The sequence below is a fragment of the Corythoichthys intestinalis genome, chromosome 8 (assembly GCF_030265065.1).
Source record: "Corythoichthys intestinalis isolate RoL2023-P3 chromosome 8, ASM3026506v1, whole genome shotgun sequence".
Lineage (NCBI taxonomy): Eukaryota > Metazoa > Chordata > Actinopteri > Syngnathiformes > Syngnathidae > Corythoichthys > Corythoichthys intestinalis.
This window is the reverse complement of record NC_080402.1, coordinates 2,152,010-2,172,274: the sequence shown is the minus strand read 5'-3', so window position 1 is coordinate 2,172,274 and position 20,265 is coordinate 2,152,010. Positions and strand designations below refer to the sequence as shown.

At 41.9% G+C, this 20,265-nt stretch overlaps 1 protein-coding gene across 1 annotated transcript in view; it reads left to right on the top strand.

Moving 5' to 3' along the window:
- Positions 1-5,053: 5,053 nt before the first annotated feature.
- The window catches only part of LOC130920486 (calpain-2 catalytic subunit-like), a 30,545-nt gene continuing 15,333 nt past the window's right edge, over positions 5,054-20,265 (top strand). The window contains exons 1-10 of the mRNA XM_057843754.1: positions 5,054-5,392; positions 5,473-5,542; positions 16,092-16,210; positions 16,377-16,510; positions 16,584-16,752; positions 16,985-17,068; positions 17,148-17,233; positions 17,301-17,366; positions 17,605-17,765; positions 17,822-17,991. Coding sequence (XP_057699737.1) covers positions 5,156-5,392; positions 5,473-5,542; positions 16,092-16,210; positions 16,377-16,510; positions 16,584-16,752; positions 16,985-17,068; positions 17,148-17,233; positions 17,301-17,366; positions 17,605-17,765; positions 17,822-17,991 — 1,296 coding nt within the window. The 5' untranslated portion in view covers positions 5,054-5,155. The remainder of the gene's footprint in view (positions 5,393-5,472; positions 5,543-16,091; positions 16,211-16,376; positions 16,511-16,583; positions 16,753-16,984; positions 17,069-17,147; positions 17,234-17,300; positions 17,367-17,604; positions 17,766-17,821; positions 17,992-20,265) is intronic.

Sequence of the window (20,265 nt, the reverse complement as noted above, 5' to 3'; positions counted from 1 at the left end):
CTTGCTTCCATCTTGGAATCTTTGGCATCGAGCCGTTTCCCTAGTTGGTTCCCCAACTGAGAATTCGTTACGAAAGACACTTTTATTTATGCACACAAAGGCAACACAAATGTGATCCTTTTGAATCTTCTCCTCTGTGTATCTGCAAACCACATGTTTTTTAAAAAAAAATTTTAATATTAAACTTTCCAGGCGTTATTTGGTTGTGGAAATGCTTTTATAATGATCATAAAAATATGTAGACTATTTAAACATTAAGAAAACTTGCGTTTTTTTCCTGCCAACTGAGAATTCATTGCAAAGGACACTTTTATGTATGCACACAAAGGTAACATAAATGTGATCCGTTTGAATCTTCTCCTCTGTGTGTCTGCAAAACCCAAGTTTTTTTTTTATATTAAATTTTCCCAGCGTTTATATTAAATTTTCCCAGCGTTATTTCGTTGTGTAAATGCTTTTATAATGATCATAAAAATATGTAGACTATTTGAACATTAAGAAAACTTGCGTTTTTTCTGCCAACTCGAAGAAATTAAAATAAATTGCTGCGTTTTTTTTTCGCGTCACTCCAACAAACAAAAAAAAAAAATCGGGTTTTTCGGGCTGGGCCTGCAAATCTAGTTAATTGATCAGGCTCGGGTCAGGCTTCAATACCATTTGGCCGTGTCGGGTCGGGCTGGATTTTTTAGGCCCGATCTAACCTCTATAGACCCTACTCACATGACGTCACAACCACGCCCCCGCGCCATATTGTCCGTCAACTCGTCACTGTTGATGCATTACCGCTACGTAAATTCCTCCTATTATGGCGTGTTTTTCTGCTCGTTAACATTAATAATCAAAATGGTGAAGGCGTGTGTGGCGGTCGGTTGCAATAACAGAGAAGACAGACGGAGAGACTTGAAGTTTTACCGTATTCCGAGAGACCCGGAGAAGAGAGCGAGATTGACTGCTGCAATTCGACGAGAAAACTGGGCTCCAAACGATTACCACGGATTATGTAGTAGTCATTTTATATCTCGTAAGATGCATTTAATATATATTTAGAGGGTTTGGGGCTGACAACCACAATTAAGATCATTGCTAGGCTAATCGCCAACAACATACACTCAGACGTTGTGAATGAACTACCTGAAAGTATATAATTATAAGGGGATAATAAGACAGTTGTCATACAATTAACTTACAATTTCACTATTGAGGTCAAAAGCCAAAAAATAAATTCAACTAGGGACAATCTGGAGTAGTGCTATCGCACTTCATATTTATTACATATTACAGTGCCTTGCAAAAGTATTCGGCCCCCTTGAATCTTGCAACCTTTCGCCACATTTCAGGCTTCAAACATAAAGATATGAAATTTAATTTTTTTGGTCAAGAATCAACAACAAGTGGGACACAATCGTGAAGTGGAACAACATTTATTGGATAATTTCCAACTTTTTTAACAAATAAAAAACTGAAAAGTGGGGCGTGCAATATTATTCGGCCCCTTTACTTTCAGTGCAGCAAACTCACTCCAGAAGTTCAGTGAGGATCTCTGAATGATCCAATGTTGTCATAAATGACCGATGATGATAAATAGAATCCACCTGTGTGTAATCAAGTCTCCGTATAAATGCACCTGCTCTGTGATAGTCTCAGGGTTCTGTTTAAAGTGCAGAGAGCATTATGAAAACCAAGGAACACACCAGGCAGGTCCGAGATACTGTTGTGGAGAAGTTTAAAGCCGGATTTGGATACAAAAAGATTTCCCAAGCTTTAAACATCTCAAGGAGCACTGTGCAAGCCATCATATTGAAATGGAAGGAGCATCAGACCAAGACCCGGCCGTCCTTCCAAACTTTCTTCTCAAACAAGGAGAAAACTGATCAGAGATGCAGCCAAGAGGCCCATGATCACTCTGGATGAACTGCAGAGATCTACAGCTGAGGTGGGAGAGTCTGTCCATAGGACAACAATCAGTCGTACACTGCACAAATCTGGCCTTTATGGAAGAGTGGCAAGAAGAAAGCCATTTCTCAAAGATATCCATAAAAAGTCTCGTTTAAAGTTTGCCACAAGCCACCTGGGAGACACACCAAACATGTGGAAGAAGGTGCTCTGGTCAGATGAAACCAAAATGGAACTTTTTGGCCACATTGCAAAATGATATGTTTGGCGTAAAAGCAACACAGCTCATCACCCTGAACACACCATCCCCACTGTCAAACATGGTGGTGGCAGCATCATGGTTTGGGCCTGCTTTTCTTCAGCAGGGACAGGGAAGATGGTTAAAATTGACGGGAAGATGGATGCAGCCAAATACAGGAACATTCTGGAAGAAGACCTGTTGGTATCTGCACAAGACCTGAGACTGGGACGGAGATTTATCTTCCAACAGGACAATGATCCAAAACATAAAGCCAAATCTACAATGGAATGGTTAAAAAATAAACGTATCCAGGTGTTAGAATGGCCAAGTCAAAGTCCAGACCTGAATCCAATGGAGAATCTGTGGAAAGAGCTGAAGACTGCTGTTCACAAACACTCTCCATCCAACCTCACTGAGCTCGAGCTGTTTTGCAAGGAAGAATGGGCAAGAATGTCAGTCTCTCGATGTGCAAAACTGATAGAAACATACCCCAAGCGACTTGCAGCTGTAATTGGAGTAAAAGGTGGCGCTACAAAGTATTAACGCAAGGGGGCCGAATAATATTGCACGCCCCACTTGTCAGTTTTTTATTTGTTAAAAAAGTTTAAATTATCCAATAAATTTTGTTCCACTTCACGATTGTGTCCCACTTGTTGTTGATTCTTGACAAAAAATTAAAATTGTATATCTTTATGTTTGAAGCCTGAAATGTGGCGAAAGGTTGCAAGGTTCAAGGGGGCCGAATACTTTTGCAAGGCACTGTATATATGTATGTAGTGAGAGTGCTATCGCTAAACCATATAAACATTAAAAACCCTAACTCCATTGACAAACGACATGAAATACATTAGACTTGACAGTGGATGTTAGCAATAACAAAAGATTTTGAATTGAAAATTTCGTAACTCACCTTCCCGAGCACAAGATAGATTCTTGCCGAATTTTCGTGGACGAGGACCTGTTTCCCCCAACCAGCAACGAAGTATTTATAAGCCTCCAAGCTCATAAAGTTTTTCAAACTTTCGTGAGAATAGGCTGATTTTGTACGGACAAGATAGTTGTAAATATCAGGGTAGCAGATGTCTGGCAGAGACGGCGGAGACAGCGGGTCGAAAAACATCGTTTTAGGCATCAAATATGGATCTGGCGAATGGATAAACTGAAGCTTTTCCACATAACGCCTTTTATGCAACGCATCCAATGAGTTTACAGCGTCAGATAACACCGGGGCTTCCATGAATTGCTCTATAAATTGCACGACTAATTGAAACCATTGAGAACAGGGCTAAAAAATGATGGACAATATGGCGGCCGGATACAGCGACACGTCATTTTGTGACGTAGGTGAGCAGGGTCTATTGCACATATATAGTGGGCTAGGCCTACATTTGACTTTTGTTCTACATTGCAATTTAGTTGTTTTGTTTACAACTGAACTGAACTGATACCTGGATTGATATTGCGATAAAGATGCTGCTGCACTACAATATTTTCTTTGTCGTTTTCTTTATTATTTACTTGAATATTTTTATTGATGGGTCGTTGTGACTAAAATACAGTGACTCGTTACTGATTTTGCACAGGAGTTCAAATGTTGCACTGTGTGAAAGGCTGCTACTTTGTGTAAAAAAAAGAGAAAGCCCTGGTTTCATTCAAAGCACTAATTAAATGCTGTGATCTGATTTTTTAATATATATATATATATATATATATATATCGTGACCCTCTGAATCGAATTGAATCGTGGCCCTCCGAATCGTAATCGAATCGAATCGTGAGGGCAGTGCCGATGCCCACCTCTAATAACAGTTATAGATCATCCTATGGGTATAACGTTAAAAAAATGCTTTTTTTTTTACGTCCGGTACGTGTGTTACGTTATACGAAAGAAGAAAAAAAAAAACAGTTGTTTTTCTTTTTAATGGCTGGGCCATGTTTTAAAACCTCGTAGATAACTACATCACCTACACATGGAAAACAAGCAAATCAGTGCAGCGCAGTGACTCCGCCCAGGGGGTACAATTTTTCACGAGGGTAACTACATTGGCAAGCCACCAGCGAGCCTACCATATTCAATGGATGACCATCTTGGCGAAAAGTATAACTGTCCTAAGCATATTATTATAAATATTCTTGAAAGTCAATATTATTGCTAACACTGACCTTTGGGGCCATCGACATGTTGTGCCCCACACCCCCTGCCCAAAAAGTCAATATCCGCCTATGATCTACCTCCATAAGAGTTCCGTTTTTGAGGCAAGACAGACTCAAGTTGGAAACGAGGTGGTCACCGCCTGGTGATTATTTTCACAGCCGCTAGATGGCGACGTGACTCTGCCTTTCTTTGGAAACTGATAGCCAATCCTCCCCTCTCTCAAAAGGATGCAACCATGCAGCAGTCCAAACGGATTGGACGAGAAATCTCTCTTTTCGCGGCCATTGACGATGATAGGCGTCTAGCTGTCAATCGGAAGGAGTTTGTCACTAGACGACGACGTCCAATCCATTGGAAGAGGGATTGGACACACACTTCCTAAAATCTATTAGAAAGTGGCCCAAAATGTACAAAAAGTTACCTAAAAAAATCAACAGAAACTTATTCATGTTCTAGTCGTCTCGGTACGGCTGAACTTTCAAATGAAGCTGATCTGAGAAAAAAAGACGACTTCAATCAAAGAAAAGATTTTTCATCCTCTCCGGAGACTTTCGAGTTGTTTTTGATAGGATTCAATTTGTCAATTTTTTTCCAATCCACACCAATAGAACGTTAGCGTTTTCTCAGGAATCGAAGTTAACGATGTGCCTTGGGGGAGATTCCAAACTAAATCCGGTCTATGAGGAGATTTTTCCCCGATTTTGCGGAAGTACACCAACATCTGGCAGAGAGCCGCGCCCCCTCGGCAGGGCGTGGGTTTATTTACCAGCGGTGACGTCACTCGCAGCAGCAGCCGCGGAGGGAGACAGCCGCTATTCCGGAGTCGGAGTAAAAAAGTTTTCACGTAGACGTCGTCGTCGATTATCATGTCCGGCGTGGCGTCCACCCTGGCCAAGGACCGCGCCATGGCGGCGGGCTTCGGCAGCAACCAGCGAGCCAACCCCTTCCTGGGACAGAACTTCGACTCTCTGCGGGCCCAGTGTCTGAGCAGCGGCAGGCTCTTCTGCGACCCCACCTTCCCGGCCGCCCCCGAGTCGCTGGGCTTTCAAGAACTGGGACCTAGCTCTTACAAGACCCGAGGAGTAACCTGGAAGAGACCCGGGGTGGGTGAAAATCCAGGTCGCAAAAAAACCCCACCCTCCCAAAACTTTTTCCAACGTCTTCTTTGTGTCCGTCCCATCAGGAACTCGTGTCCTCACCTGAGTTTATCCTGGGCGGAGCCACCAGAACGGACATCTGTCAGGGGGCTCTCGGTAAATTACATTACGAAAAAAAAAAATCCTTCTTTCACCTTGTTCGCTGCATGCCAAGTACGCAAATGAAAGGGGGAAAAAAAATACAAATGTAATATTACATAATCTCGTAATCAAGGGCGTAGGTTTGGTCTCAACATTCGTAGGGTAGCATGTACACTTTTTGCTGGAGACGGGACATTCATAATGATCAATGCAAAATAAATCTGTATTGATTTATACTAACTTTTATGTGTATTGGTTCAGCCAACACTGTTCAGTTGAAACCTTTGTTTTCAAAAACTACGAAAGAAACATTTTAAAATCTTCCAGAAAAAATGTCCGAATTTTAAGATTAATTTAAATTGCATTATTTGAACATAACTAGGGCTGTCAAATGATTGAAATTTTTAATCGAGTTAATTACAGCTTAAAAATTAATTAATCATAATTAATCGCAACGCAAACCATCTTTAAAATATGCCATAGTTTTCTGTAAATTATTGATGGAATTGAAAGATAAGACACAAGATAGATATATACATTCAACATACGGTACATAAGTACTGTATTTCTTTATTATAACAATAAATCAACAAGATGGCATTAACATTATTAACATTCTGTTAAAGCGATCCATGTATAGAAAGACTTGTAGTTCTTAAAAGATAAATGTTATAGAAATGTTATATTAAAACCCCTCTTAATGTTTTTGTTTTAATAACATTTATAAAATTTTCAATCAAAAAATAAACTAGCCATTGTTGATGTCAATAATTACACAATGCTCATGGGTGCTAAAGCCCATAAAATCATTCGCACCCAAGCGCCAGCAGAGGGTGAAAAAACTCCAAAAAACACAAGTAACAAGTGGACATTGCACTTTGCTGTCATTTTAATCTGTTTGAGCGGGGCATGTGCGTTAATTACGCCAAATATTTTAACGTGATTAATTTGAAAAATTAATTACCGCCCGTTAATGCAATAATTTTGACAGCCCTAATATTAACATACAAAATAAATATAAACTTTTCAATCATCTCTTAACGATCCAGGAATTGTAAAAAAAAAACCATATCCTAACGATCCAGGAATTGAAAAAATAAATAAACATTTATCTTAAGATCACTCAACATTGTCTAAATAAACAATTTAAATATAACTGAAAAAACGTCTTCAACAGGTGATAGCAAAAATAAATAAAAGTGGATCCGTCCTTCAGGTAAAACACTGCAGCTTTTGTCCACAAGCACAGCCAAACTCAACAAAAAAAATGAAAGCTCCTGTGGGCTGCTTTAAGACCACATAAATAAGATAAGTCAAAGTTGGGTTCACTACATTTCTCACAGTTAATTTAACGTTATCAGTAGAAAACACATACAGGAGGACCCTTCTCTCTAAGCAGCTTCCTACTCAAGTTTTGCAGGTTAGAAAGTTCAAACAGTTTAATGTTATGCTAACTCTGATGCAGGTCAGACTTTCAGTAACAAAATTAATGGTGTGTTCCCCTCTCCCACAACATTGATTTCTTTTTACATTTCTTACAGTGGCTGCTACTAGCTGAAAAAAAATCTTCTAATATCCCTGATATCTAACGCGTGTGTGTGTATTTTTAACCCTAACCCTAACCCAATTTCAAAAGCAGTTCAAGTTAGCTTGAATGCTATTTAACCTGAATTTACATGAAAAAATAAACATATAAATTTAAATTTAAAAAAAAAAAAGTAAAATTACATAATCTCATGATGTTCTCGTAATTTCAAAAGCCGTTGGAGTTAGCTTGAATGCTATTCACCCTTAATTTATATGGAAAAAAACACATTTATGATATTTATAATACAGATTTAAACTAATAACAACATAATATTACACACTCTCGTAATATTCTCGTAATTTCAACAGCCGTTCGAGTTAGCTTGAATGCTATTTGACCAAAATTTACATGGAAAAAATACACATCTATGCAATTTATAATACAAATTAAAAAAAAAAAAAACGTATTACCTAATCAGGTAATTTTCTCGTAATCTCAAAAGCAGTTCAAGTTATCTCGAATGCTATTTAACCTGAATTTACATGAAAAAAAAATAAACCTATAAATTTAAACTTAAAAAAAAAAAAAACTAAAATTACATAATCTGGTGATTTTCTCGTAATTTCAAAAGCCGTTCGAGTTAGCTTCAATGCTATTCAACCTTAATTTATATGGACAAAAAATACACATTTATGATATTTATAATACAGATTTCTACCAATAACAACATAATATTACATACTCTCGTAATATTCTTGTGATTTCAACAGCCGTTCGAGTTAGCTTGAATGCTATTTGACCAAAATTTACATGGAAAAAATACACATCAATACAATTTATAATACAAATTAAAAAAAAAAAATTTTTTTTAAATGTATTACATAATCTCGTAATTTTCTCGTAATTTCAAATGCAGTTCAAGTTATCTTGAATACTATTTAACCTGAATTTACATGAAAAAAAATAAACATGTAAATTCAAACTTAAAAAAAAAAAAAAAGAAAATTACATAATCTCATGATTTTCTCGTAATTTCAAAAGCCGTTCGAGTTAGCTTGAATGCTATTCAACGTTAATTTGTATGGAAAAAAATACACATTTATGATATTTATAATACAGATTTAAACTAATAATAACATAATATTACATACTCTCGTAATATTCTCGTAATTTCAACAGCCGTTCGAGTTAGCTTGAATGCTATTTGACCAAAATTTACATGGAAAAAATACACATCAATACAATTTATAATACAAATAAAAAAACAAAACAAACAAAAAAACATAATATTACATAATCTCGTAATGTTCTCGTTGTTTCAAAAGCCGTTCGAGTTAGCTTAAATGCTAGTCAACATTATTTGTATGGAAAAAATACACATTTATAGATTTTATAATACAAATTAAAAAAAAAAAAGTAATATTACATAATCACGTAATTTTCTCGTAATTTCAAAAGCCGTTCGAGTTAGCTTGAATGCTATTCAACGAAATTTTACATAGAAAAATACACTTGTATACTGTATTATCCAAATTTAAACTAAAAAAAATAAACGTAATATTACATAATCTCATAATGTACTCATAATTTCAAGTTTCACAGAGTTAGCTTGAATGCTATTTAACCTGAATATATAAGAAAATACACATTTGTACTATATCTAATACAAATTTTTTTAAAAAATACAAGCATAAAATTACATAATCTCGTAATATTCTTGCAATTTGAACAGCCGTTCCAGTTAGCTTGAATGCTGTTTAACCAAATTTTCATGGAAAAAATACACATCTATGAAATATACAGTGGGGCAAATAAGTCAACCACTAATTGTGCAAGTTCTCCCACTTGAAAATATTAGAGAGGCCTGTAATTGTCAGCAATGGTAAACCTCAACCATGAGATACAGAATGTGGAATAAAAACAGAAAATCACATTGTTTGATTTTTAAAGAATTTATTTGCAAATCATGGTGGAAAATAAGTATTTGGTCAATACCAAAAGTTCATCTCAATACTTTGTTATGAACCCTTTGTTGGCAATAACGGAAGCCAAACGTTTTCTGTAACTCTTCACAAGCTTTTTACACACTGTTGCTGGTATATTGGCTCATTCCTCCATGCAGATCTCCTCTAGAGCAGTGATGTTTTGGGGCTGTCGTTAGGCAACACGGACTTTCAACTCCCTCCATAGATTTTCTATGGGGTTGAGATCTGGAGACAGGCTAGGCCACTCCAGGACCTTGAAATGCTTCTTACGTTGTTGCCCTGGCTGTGTGTTTGGGATCATTGTCATGCTGAAAGACCCAGCCACGTCTCATCTTCCATGCCCTTGCTGATGGAAGGAGATTTTCACTCAAAATCTCTCGATACATGACCCCATTCATTCTTTCCTTTACACAGATCAGTCGTCCTGGTCCCTTTGCAGAAAAACAGCCCCAAAGCATGATGTTTCCACCCCCATGCTTCACATTGGGTATGGTGTTCTTCAGATGCAATTCAGCATTGTTTCTCCTCCAAACACGAGAACATGTGTTTCTACCAAAAAGTTCTATTTTGGTTTCATCTGACCATAACACATTCTCCCAGTCCTCTTCTGGATCATCCAAATGCTCTCTAGCGAACCGCAGACGGGTCTGGACTTGTACTTTCTTCAGCAGGGGGACACGTCTGGCAGTGCAGGATTTGAGTCCCTGGCGGCGCATTGTGTTACTGAATGTACTAGCCTTTGTTACTGTGGCCCCAGCTCTCTGTAGGTCATTCACTAGGTCCCCCTGTGTAGTTCTGGGATTTTAGCTCACCGTTCTTGTTATCATTTTGACGGCACGGGGTGAGGAGGGAGTTGAAAGTCCATGTTGCCCAATGACAGCCCCAAAACATCACTGCTGTAGAGGAGATCTGCATGGAGGAGTGGGCCAAAATACCAGTGAAAAGCTTGTGAAGAGTTACAGAAAACGTTTGGCCTCCGTTATTGCCAACAAAGGGTACATAACAAAGTATTGAGATGAACTTTTGGTATAGACCAAATGCTTATTTTCCACCATGATTTGCAAATAAATTCTTGAAAAATCAAACAATGTGATTTTCTGTTTTTTTTTCCCACATCCTGTCTCTCATGGTTGAAGTTTACCCATGTTGACAATTACAGGCCTCTCTAATATTTTTAAGTGGGAGAACTTGCACAATTAGTGGTTGACTAAATACTTATTTGGCCCACTGTATAATACAAATTTAACAACAACAAAAAAAACACAATATTGTCATGATTTTAACAGCTAGCTTACATGCTATTTAACCTAAATTGACATAGAAAAAAATGTAATATTAAATAATCTCTTGCTACCATTGCATTTCTCCAGAAACGACATTTTTCTCGTGTGTATGAACCAAAGAGCTCTCATTCCTGCACACGTTGCTTGTGTGCTCAAACTAGCGAGGTCTCACTCCGACTGATTTTCCAGCAGAGCCTTGAACGCGGTCTTTGTGTCAGTCAGAGAGAGAGCGAGAGAGAGAGAGAAAGAGAGAGCTCTCGTTTGGACTAACATTCCTGCGCGGACCACAACAGACACAGAGTAAAAAAAAAAAAAAAAAAAAAAAGGCGAGCCGCCCCGGGCCTGAAAAAACTTCATGCAAAAACAAAAAAGTGAGTCACGCAGCTAGTGACTCATTACTCACGCGGCAGGGTGTGTCTGCGTGCTCGTGTACCAGCAAGAAACCAGCAGAAATGTTGGCGCCCCATGTTTAACGGGATGTCGTTTCAAATCAAGACGTGCAAACAGTTATTTGTGAGGATGAACGCTTTGTATTAGGGCTGTCAAAATTATCGCGTTAACGGGCGGTAATTAATTTCTTAAAGTGATCCTCTAACTTAAATACATGTAGGCTCTAATAAACCACAATTGTTCTCTTGTACTATAAAATATGTTGTTAGAAACACATAAAATGTTAAATCAATGGCAATAATTTATAATATTTAGTCTATATTTTGACCGTTAGTTGGCGCCATGGTTTGCGGGCTCGCAGTGATGACGTCATTGGTATCTTTCAAAATGTGTAGCGTGTTCAACAACTGCTTATTGCTGCCTAAACTCGCGAAGTAAAATGCCACGATGTGCTGCTTTTGCATGCAATTTCCAGTCAAAGGGAAACAAGTGGAGTGAAGTGAGTGGTCAAGGTGAAATTATTATTTTTAGTGAATAAATGTGCATTAGTGGAAGCTTCTCCTCCTTTTTGGTCCCTGTATGCACGTATCCTACCCACCACGCGTTACAACTAGCGCCCGAACATTTTTCCTGGATCCTCAGTCAAGTAAGGGATCCGTCTATTTTCTGGATCCGACGGTCCCACCGCATCTGCAATATTGGTTTCGGATCTGTCCATTTTTTTGATTCGTCGGTCCCACAGCGGCTTTTCGAATCAGTCTATTTTGTGGAATCGACGGCCTAATCGCGGCTGCGACATTGCCATGGTATCGGTCTAATTCCTGGATCTTCGAGTGAGTAAAAAACGCAGATTTGGATTACTATTGCTATCTTTTTTGTTGACTATTCTTCGTGGGAGTTTTCCCCAAATCACACTTAATAATTATAGCACTATGGCACGCTACAGTGACGACAGTGACTCTGACGTGGACCTTATAACAATGTTGGGAGTTCGTCAGGGAAGGCGTGTTTGTGTACTGCTGAGCTCCCGAGTGAAGAGTGGTCAAGGTGGAAATATTATTTTTTGTGAATAAATGTGCATAAGTGGAAGCTTCTCCCCTTTTTGGTACTTTTATACACGTATCCTAGCTACCACGCGTTACAATGTACAAGACATGGCTTACACAAGGTGCGCTCTTTGGCCTGTACTGTTAGCACACTACAGCTCTGGATGCTAACAATCTACATAATTATATTGGGATAAGTTTGAAAACGCAATATGCTTACCTTGAATATCTGCTAATAAAACCGGACAGCATACACTCTCGCTCCCAACCGGACTTCCCAACAGGACTCTCTCGCATCACCAGTTTTGCCCAACTTTTGTCTTATCAGGTATTTGCTGCACGCATTTTCCCATGAAGCTCGTCTTGTGAACGACCGACAGTGCTGTCCTGCTCTTCACTTTTCAGATCTGGTTCAAATAGGAAGGGGAGAACTGACGACATGTTGGGAAAGCTAACGAATGACACGCTGGAATTTCGGCAACGGGGCCAGTGACGGCACTGCGACGTAACAAGAATGGCGACCTATCACTTAAAATAATTTTACAAACTTTATTAAAACAAAAAAATTAAGAGGGCTTTTAATATCAAATTATTATAACTCATACTAACATGTATCTTTTAAGAATTACTTGTCTTAAAAACAGAGGATCCCTTTAAATTAATCACGTTAAAATATTTGACGCAATTAACGCACATGCCTCGCTCAGATTAAAATGACAGCAAAGTGAAATGTCCACTTATTACTGTTTTTTTTTGGAGTTTTGTCGCCCTCTGCTGGCATTTTGGTGCGACTGAATTTATGGGTTTAAGCACAATGAGCATTGTGTAATTATTGACATCAACAATGGCGAGCTACTAGTTTATTTTTTGATTGAAAATTTTACAAATTTTATTAAAACGAAAACATTAAGAGGGGTTTTAATATAAAATTTCTATAACTTGCACTAACATTTATCCTTTACGAACTACAAGTCTTTCTATCCATGGATCGCTTTAACAGATTGTTAATGTTTATGCCATCTTTTTGATTTATTGTTATAATAAACAAATACAGTACTTATGTACAGTATGTTGAATGTATATATCCGTCTTGTGTCTTATCTTTCCATTCCAACAATCATTTACAGAAAAATATGGCATATTTTATAGATGGTTTGAATTGCGATTAATTACGATTAATTAATTTCTAAGCTGTGAGTAACTCGATTAAAAATTTTAATCCATTTTTACACTGCCCCTACCAACATGGCCGCCCTCAGACCACATCGGCGGGGGCTGCGAAAGCTCTTTTCGTGCTTCTGCCGTGAATTCAAATGTATTGATCTTTAGTAAAAGTCCAATACATTTGAAGTAGGAGGTGTGCCAGACCTCCCGCTTTGATCGGATTGGACATCTAGCACTGTCAGCGGTGTCTGAAAAGCTAAGATAGCGGTTACGCTGAATTGGTTTAAAACGCCACCATGACACATCTCTACAACATCACGTCATAAGCGGATTTTAAGGGGGGGCCAGGGAGGCCAGCCCCCCCCCCCGGTGGCCGTAATGTGTCATTGCATGAAATTGACTTTCCTATACATTGTCCTCCATAATTATTGGCACCCCTGAAAAAGACGTGTTTTTTTAGCTTCTAATATATATATTTTTTAATTCAAATAATATGGGACCTTAATGGAAAAAAAGACAAAAATCCAACCTTCAATACAAGTGCATTCATTCAGTGGGGAAAAAATCCCACATAATGAAAAAAATATTTGACATCAAATGATGTGTGTCACAATTATTAGCACCCCTGGTGTTAATACTTTGTACAACCCACTTTTGCCAACAAAACAAGGTCTGGGGGCTGAGATGGCCATGGGAGGAGCTTGATTTTGTGTCTGGTCAACCATTTCAGTGTAGATTTGGCCATATATTTAGGGTCATTGTCTTGCTGAAAGACCCAGTGACGACCCATCTTCAGCTTTCTGGCAACAGATTTTGATTTCAAATGTCCTGGTATTTCAAAGCATTCATGATGCCATGCACCCTAACAAGGTTCCCAGTGCCTTTGGAAGCGAAACAGCCCCACAGCATCACTGACCCACCCCCATACTTCACAGTGGGTAGGAGGTGCTTTTCAGCATGCGCATCTTTCGTGGCACGCCAGACCCACTTATTTGTTGCCAAAAAGGTGGATGAGATCCGCCCCGAGCTCTACAATATCGTGTGGACATCGGGGACATTGCCTCTTGATTTGCAAACCGGGGTAGAGGGTGTGTTCCAACTGTAGAAGGATCACAGTCCTCAGCCTCCCTGGTAAAAGTCTATTTTGGGATGCTGGAGAGGAGGTTCCATTAGGAGGTTGAATCTCGGAGGAGCAGTGTGGTTTTTGTCGCGGCTGTGGAACAGTGGACCAGTTCTACACCCTCTGCAGGGTCCTCGAGGTTGCATGGGAGTTCCCCGAGCGGTCTACATGTGTTTTGTGGATTTGGAGTAGGCGTTCGACTGTGTCCCTCAGGGAGTGCTTCAGGAGTACGGGGTACTGAGCCCCTGTAAAGAGCTTTTCGGTCCCTGTACGGCCAGTGTCAAGAGTTTGGTCCACATTGCCGTCAGTAAGTCGGATGCGTTCCCAGAGAGGGTTGGACACCGCCAAGGTCGCCCTTTGTCACCGATTCTGTTCATAACTTTTATGGACAGAATTTGTAGGGGTCCGGTTTGGTGGCATCAGCATTGCATCTCTGCTTTTTGCAGATGATGTGGTGCTGTTGGCTTATCTCCAATTCTCACAGGAGCGGTTTGCAGCCAAGTGTGAAGCGGTCGGGATGAAGATCAGCACCTCCAAATCCGAGATCATGGTCCTCAATCAGAAAAGAGTGGCGTGCTCTCTCCAGGTCAGGGTGAGATCCTGCCCCAAGTGGAGGAGTTCAAGTATCTTGGGTCTTGTTCACGAGTGAGAGCAGGAGGGAACCGAAGATCAACAGGTGGATCGGTGCAGTGATGCTCTGCGCTGGTTCGTTGTGGTGAAGAAGGAGCTGAGCCAAAAGGTGAAGCTCTCGATTTACCAGTCCATCTATGTTCCTATGGTCCTGGGCTGCGGGTCATGACCGTAATAACAAGATACCAGATACAAGCTGCCGAAATGAGTTTCATACGCAGGGTGTCCTGGCTCTCCCTTAGAGATAGGGTGAGAAGCTCTGACATCCAGGAGGGGCTCGCGGTCATTGAGCGGTTTGTGGTCCTTAGTCGGAAAAGGATGGCTTGCCCTCTCCAGGTCGGGGTGAGATCCTGCCCCAAGTGAAGGAGTTCAATTATCTTGGGGTCTTATTCACAAGTAAGGGCAGGAGGGAACTGGAGATCGACAGGCGGATCATTGCAGTGTCTGCAGTGATGCGGACTATGTACCAGTCTGTTGAGGTGAAGAAGGAGCTGAGCCAAAAGGTGAAGCTCTCGATTTACCAGTCCATCTATGTTCCTATGGTCCTGGGCTGCGGGTCATGACCGTGATAACAAGATACCGGATACAAGTGGCCGAAATGAGTTTCGTACGCAGGGTGTCCGGGCTCTCGCTCAGAGATAGGGTGAGAAGCTCTGACATCCAGGAGGGACTCGCGGTCATTGAGCGGTTTGTGGTCCTTAGTCGGAAAAGGATGGCTTGCCCTCTCCAGATCGGGGTGAGATCTTGCCCCAAGTGGAGGAGTTCAAGTATCTTGGGGTCTTGTTCACGAGTGAGGGCAGGAGGGGACGGGAGATCAATAGGCGGATCGGTTCAGCATCTGCAGTGATGTGGACTATGTAACTGTCAGTTGTTGATTTATCTGTCGATCTGCGTTCCAACGTCTCACCTATGGTCACAAGCTGTGGTTCGTGGCCGAAAGAACAAGATCCCGGATAGAAGCGGCCAAAGTGAGTTTTCTCCATAGAGTGTCTGGGCTCTCTCTTAGAGATCTCTGTCATCCTGGAGGGACTTAGGGATGAGCCGCTACTCCTCCACGTTGAAAGGAACCAGCTGTGAGGTGGCGCGGGCATCTAGTTCGAATGCCTCCTGGACGCCTCACTGGAGAGGTATTCCGGGCATGTCCCACTAGCTGGAGGCCTCGGGGACGACCAGGGACACGCTGGAGAGACTGTGTCTCTTGGCTGACCTGGAAACGCCTTGGGATCCCGCCAGAGGAGCTGGTTGAAGTGACTAGGGAGAGGGAAGACCCAACCTTGGATTTAGCGGTAGATAAAGGATGGATGGTTTAAAACTGTTAAAAACATAGTACTGTATCAGTACAATATCTGCCAGTATATGTGCGATAGTACCCATTCCGGGTGGGCGTGACTTAACCGAGACTTGGCGTGATCGTGCAGGTGACTGCTGGCTGTTGGCCGCCATCGCATCGCTGACCCTCAACGAGTACGTGATGGCGCGCGTCGTCCCCAATGACCAAAGCTTTCAGGACTCCTACGCCGGAATCTTTCACTTCCAGGTCAGAGGTCGTACTTGCAGTTATGTATATATATTTTGAAGCTATGTGAGAGTTTTTTTTTTTTGTATTCAAAAGTAATTACCAGCAACTGAGAAACACTGAAAGAGTTGAAAAAACAAAAAATACCTGCTTGTAATTGCTGTTTTTTTGGTGCTGCGTTTTTCAGTTGTGGCAGTTCGGCGAGTGGGTGGACGTGGTGATTGACGACCGTCTGCCGGTGAAAGACGGCGAGCTCTTATTCGTGCACTCGGCGGAGGGTCGCGAGTTTTGGAGCGCGCTTCTGGAGAAAGCCTACGCCAAGTCAGTCCCGCCCCCTCTTCCGCTCTCTGTCCTTTTCGGTCCATTAGCGGGCGCTAGCTGTATGTTCGCGCAGGGTGAACGGCAGCTACGAGGCCCTATCGGGGGGATCCACCACAGAGGGCTTCGAGGACTTCACGGGGGGCATCGCCGAGAACTTTGACCTGCAACGACCTCCTGATGACCTGTTTGAAATCCTGCGCAAAGCCTTGGAAGCGGGGGCACTCTTGGGATGCTCCATCGATGTAAGTTTGTGTGCTAAAGTTAGCTAAAGGTGCTATGAAATAGTATAGCAAGTGACTATAGCAGAGCATATTTTGGACTCAAAATCCATACTAAAAAGTGGCATCATAATAAAATTACACCCAATGAGTCTTCCTTTTGGAGTTGCCTTGGCCCCGCCCACTTAAAAAAAAATGTAGTCAAGTCACCTTCCTGAATACAGGCCTTAATCACAACAAATAAATGTGCGCGCAGATCACCAGTGCCGCCGACTCGGAGGCAGTGACGCGTCAGAAGTTGGTCAAAGGCCACGCCTACTCCCTGACGGGCGCAGTGGAGGTCAGATGTCACGTAAAGATCGGGCACCCGGAACGCACGTGACCCCGCCCCCCCCCCCCCCCGCCACTCTGTCTCGCAGGTCAACTTCAGAGGTCGCCCGGAAAAGCTGGTCCGGGTCCGGAACCCCTGGGGTCAAGTGGAGTGGACCGGCAGCTGGAGCGACGGGTACGTCGCGTGGGAAGCCGATTGGGCGGCAGCGGCAGTGACTCTCGACCCTTTTGCGCACCCGCAGGTCGTCCGAGTGGAACTACGTGCAGGGAGACTGCCCGCATGCCAACGCCGAGGACGGAGAGTTCTGGTAAGCGCCTCGTGAAGGCGGCAATGCGGCTGATGAAGCTGCTGATTTTGGCGCATTTACAAGTCACTTGTTGTTTAATGTGGGGAATTTACGGGTCACTTCCTGTTTATTTTGGATAATTTATCAGTTACTTCCTGTGTGATTTTTGGGTCACTTCCAGTTGAATTTCAGGCATTCCTGGATGACTTCCTGTTCATTTTTGGACACTTCCTGTTATATGCCATCTTTGTTTTTGCAGGATGTCATACCGCGACTTCTTGCGTCACTACTCGCGCGTGGAGGTGTGCACTTTGACCCCGGACACCATCTTGGACGACACGGTCAAGCACTGGAGCATCAACAAGTTCGACGGCTCGTGGCGCCGCGGCTCCACGGCCGGCGGCTGCCGGAACCACCCCTGTGAGTCGGGTCGAGTTCGGTCAGGCCGCCCCCGCTGACGCCGTGTTTCCCGGCAGACACCTTCTGGATGAATCCGCAGTTCGTAATCAAGCTGGACGCCGAGGACGACGACCCGGATGACGGAGAGGTAGGCTGCAGTTTCGTCTTGGGTTTGATCCAGAAGAACCGCAGGAAGCTCCGCAAGCAAGGAGAGGACATGCATACCATTGGATTCGCCATCTATGAGGTAAGTGCCGAAATGCTTTCCTTTTCCGCTTCCTTGTTCCATTCGCTGCAATCCCTCCCGCTTCAAATAGATTGGACGTCTAGCGCCGTCAATGGCTGAGTAAAGTAAATAGCAGATGCTTGGACATGGATCAATCTCGGTTGAGAAATTAAATAGTAAGGACTTGATTTTAATGTCATTGCATTGACTTTGATGGGAACGTCGCCCCTTTCAACATGGCCGCCCTGAGGCCATGGGAGGCTGGGAGCGAATGAACGGCGATCCATTTGCTGCCAACCCTCCCACTTCAAACGGATTGGACGTCTAGCACTGTCAACAGAAGACAATGAGTAAATAACAGATGCTAATCTGTTAAAAATGGGTTGGGAAATAAGCTAGCTGTGACTTAATGTCAATACATTGACTTAGATGGGAATGCCACCAAAGGGCGGCCATATTGGTAGGGGCAATGAAAGCTCTTTTCATGCTCCTGCCATCAATTTAAATGAGTTTATTATTATTAGATGTTTAATCTTTTTAAAATGGGACGGTGGGAGCGAATGGACTGCTGTTCATTTGCTGCCAACCCTCCCTTTCCAAACGAATTGGACGGCTAGCACTGTCAACAGCAGACAAAGTGTAAATAGCAGATACTAATCTTTTAATAATGGATTGAGAAAAAACTAGTTGTGACTTAATGTCAATACATTAAATTTGATGGGAATGTCAGCAAAGGGTGGCCATCTTGGTAAGGGCGATGAAAGCTTTTTATAATGCTTCTGCCAAATTTATTACTAGTATATGTCCAATTCATTTGTAGCAGGAGGGCTGGCACCAAATGAACAAATGTTCATCTGCTGCCATCCCTCCCTCTTCAAACAAATTGGATGTCTAGCAGTGTCAGAAGCAGGCAATGAGTAAATAGCGGATGCTAATCTTTTAAAAATTGGTTGAGAAATAAGGTAGTTGGGACTTAATGTCATTGCATTGACTTTGATGAGAATGTCAACAAAGGGCGGCCATGTTGGTAGGGGCAATGAAAGCTCTTTTCATGCTTCTTCCGTCAATTGAAATGCGTTTACTACTATTAGATGTCCAATCTGTTTGAAGTGGGAGGGTGGGAGCGAATGAACGGCTGTTCAGTTGCTGTCATCACTCCCTCTTCAAACAAATTGGACGTCCAGCACTGTCAACAGCAGCCATTGTGTAAATAGCGGATGCTAATCTTGAGGAATAAGCTAGTTGTAACTTAATTGACTTTGGTGGGAATGTCACTAAAGGGCAGCCATGTTGGTAGGGGCGATGAAAGGTCTTTTCATGCTTCTGCCGAATATTGCTGCCGATATTACTGAATACCAATTTATTTGTAGGAGGAGGGGTGCCAGCCGTCCCTCTTCAAACAAATTGGACGTCTAGCACTGTCAGCAGCAGACAATGAGTAAATAGCGGATGCTAATTTTTTAAAAATTGGTTGAGAAATAAGATAGTTGTGACTTAATGTCAATGCAATGACTTTGGTGGGAATGTCAACAAAGGGCGGCCATGTTGGTAAAGGCAATGAAAGCTCTTTTCATGCTTCTGCCATCACATGAAATGAGTTCATAACTTTTAGATGTCCAAACTGTTTGAAGTGGGAGGGTGGGAGCGAATGACCGGCTGTTCATTTGCTGCCAACCCTACCTCTTAAAAAAAAATTGACGTTCCAGCACTGTCAACAGCAGACATTGTGTAAATTGCAGATGCGAATCTTGAGGACCAAGCTACTTAAGTGACTTTGGTGGGAATGTCACTAAAGAGCAGCCATGTTGGTTGGGGCGATGAAAGTTCTTTTCATGTTTCTGCCGAGTATTGCTGCCAATATTGCTGAATATCAATTTATTTGTAGGGGGAAGGGTGCCAGCCCTCCCTCTTCAAACAAATAGGACGTCCACCACTGTCAACAGCAGACAATGAGCAAATAGCAGATGCTTATCTTTTAAAAATCGGTTGAAAAATAAGATAGTTGTGGCTTCATGTCAATGCATTGACTTTGATGGGAATGTCCCCAACGGGCGGCCATGTTGGTAGGGGCAAAGAAACCTCTTTTTATGCTTCCGCTGTCAATTGAAATGAGGATATCACTATTAGATGTCCAATCTGTTTATAGTGGGAGGGTGGGAGCGAATGAAGGGCTGTTCAATTGCTGCCAACCCTCCCTCTTCAAACAAATTGGACGTTCCAGCACTGTCAACAGCAGACATTGTGTAAATTGCAGATGCTAATCTTGAGGACCAAGCTACTTAAGTGAGTTTGGTG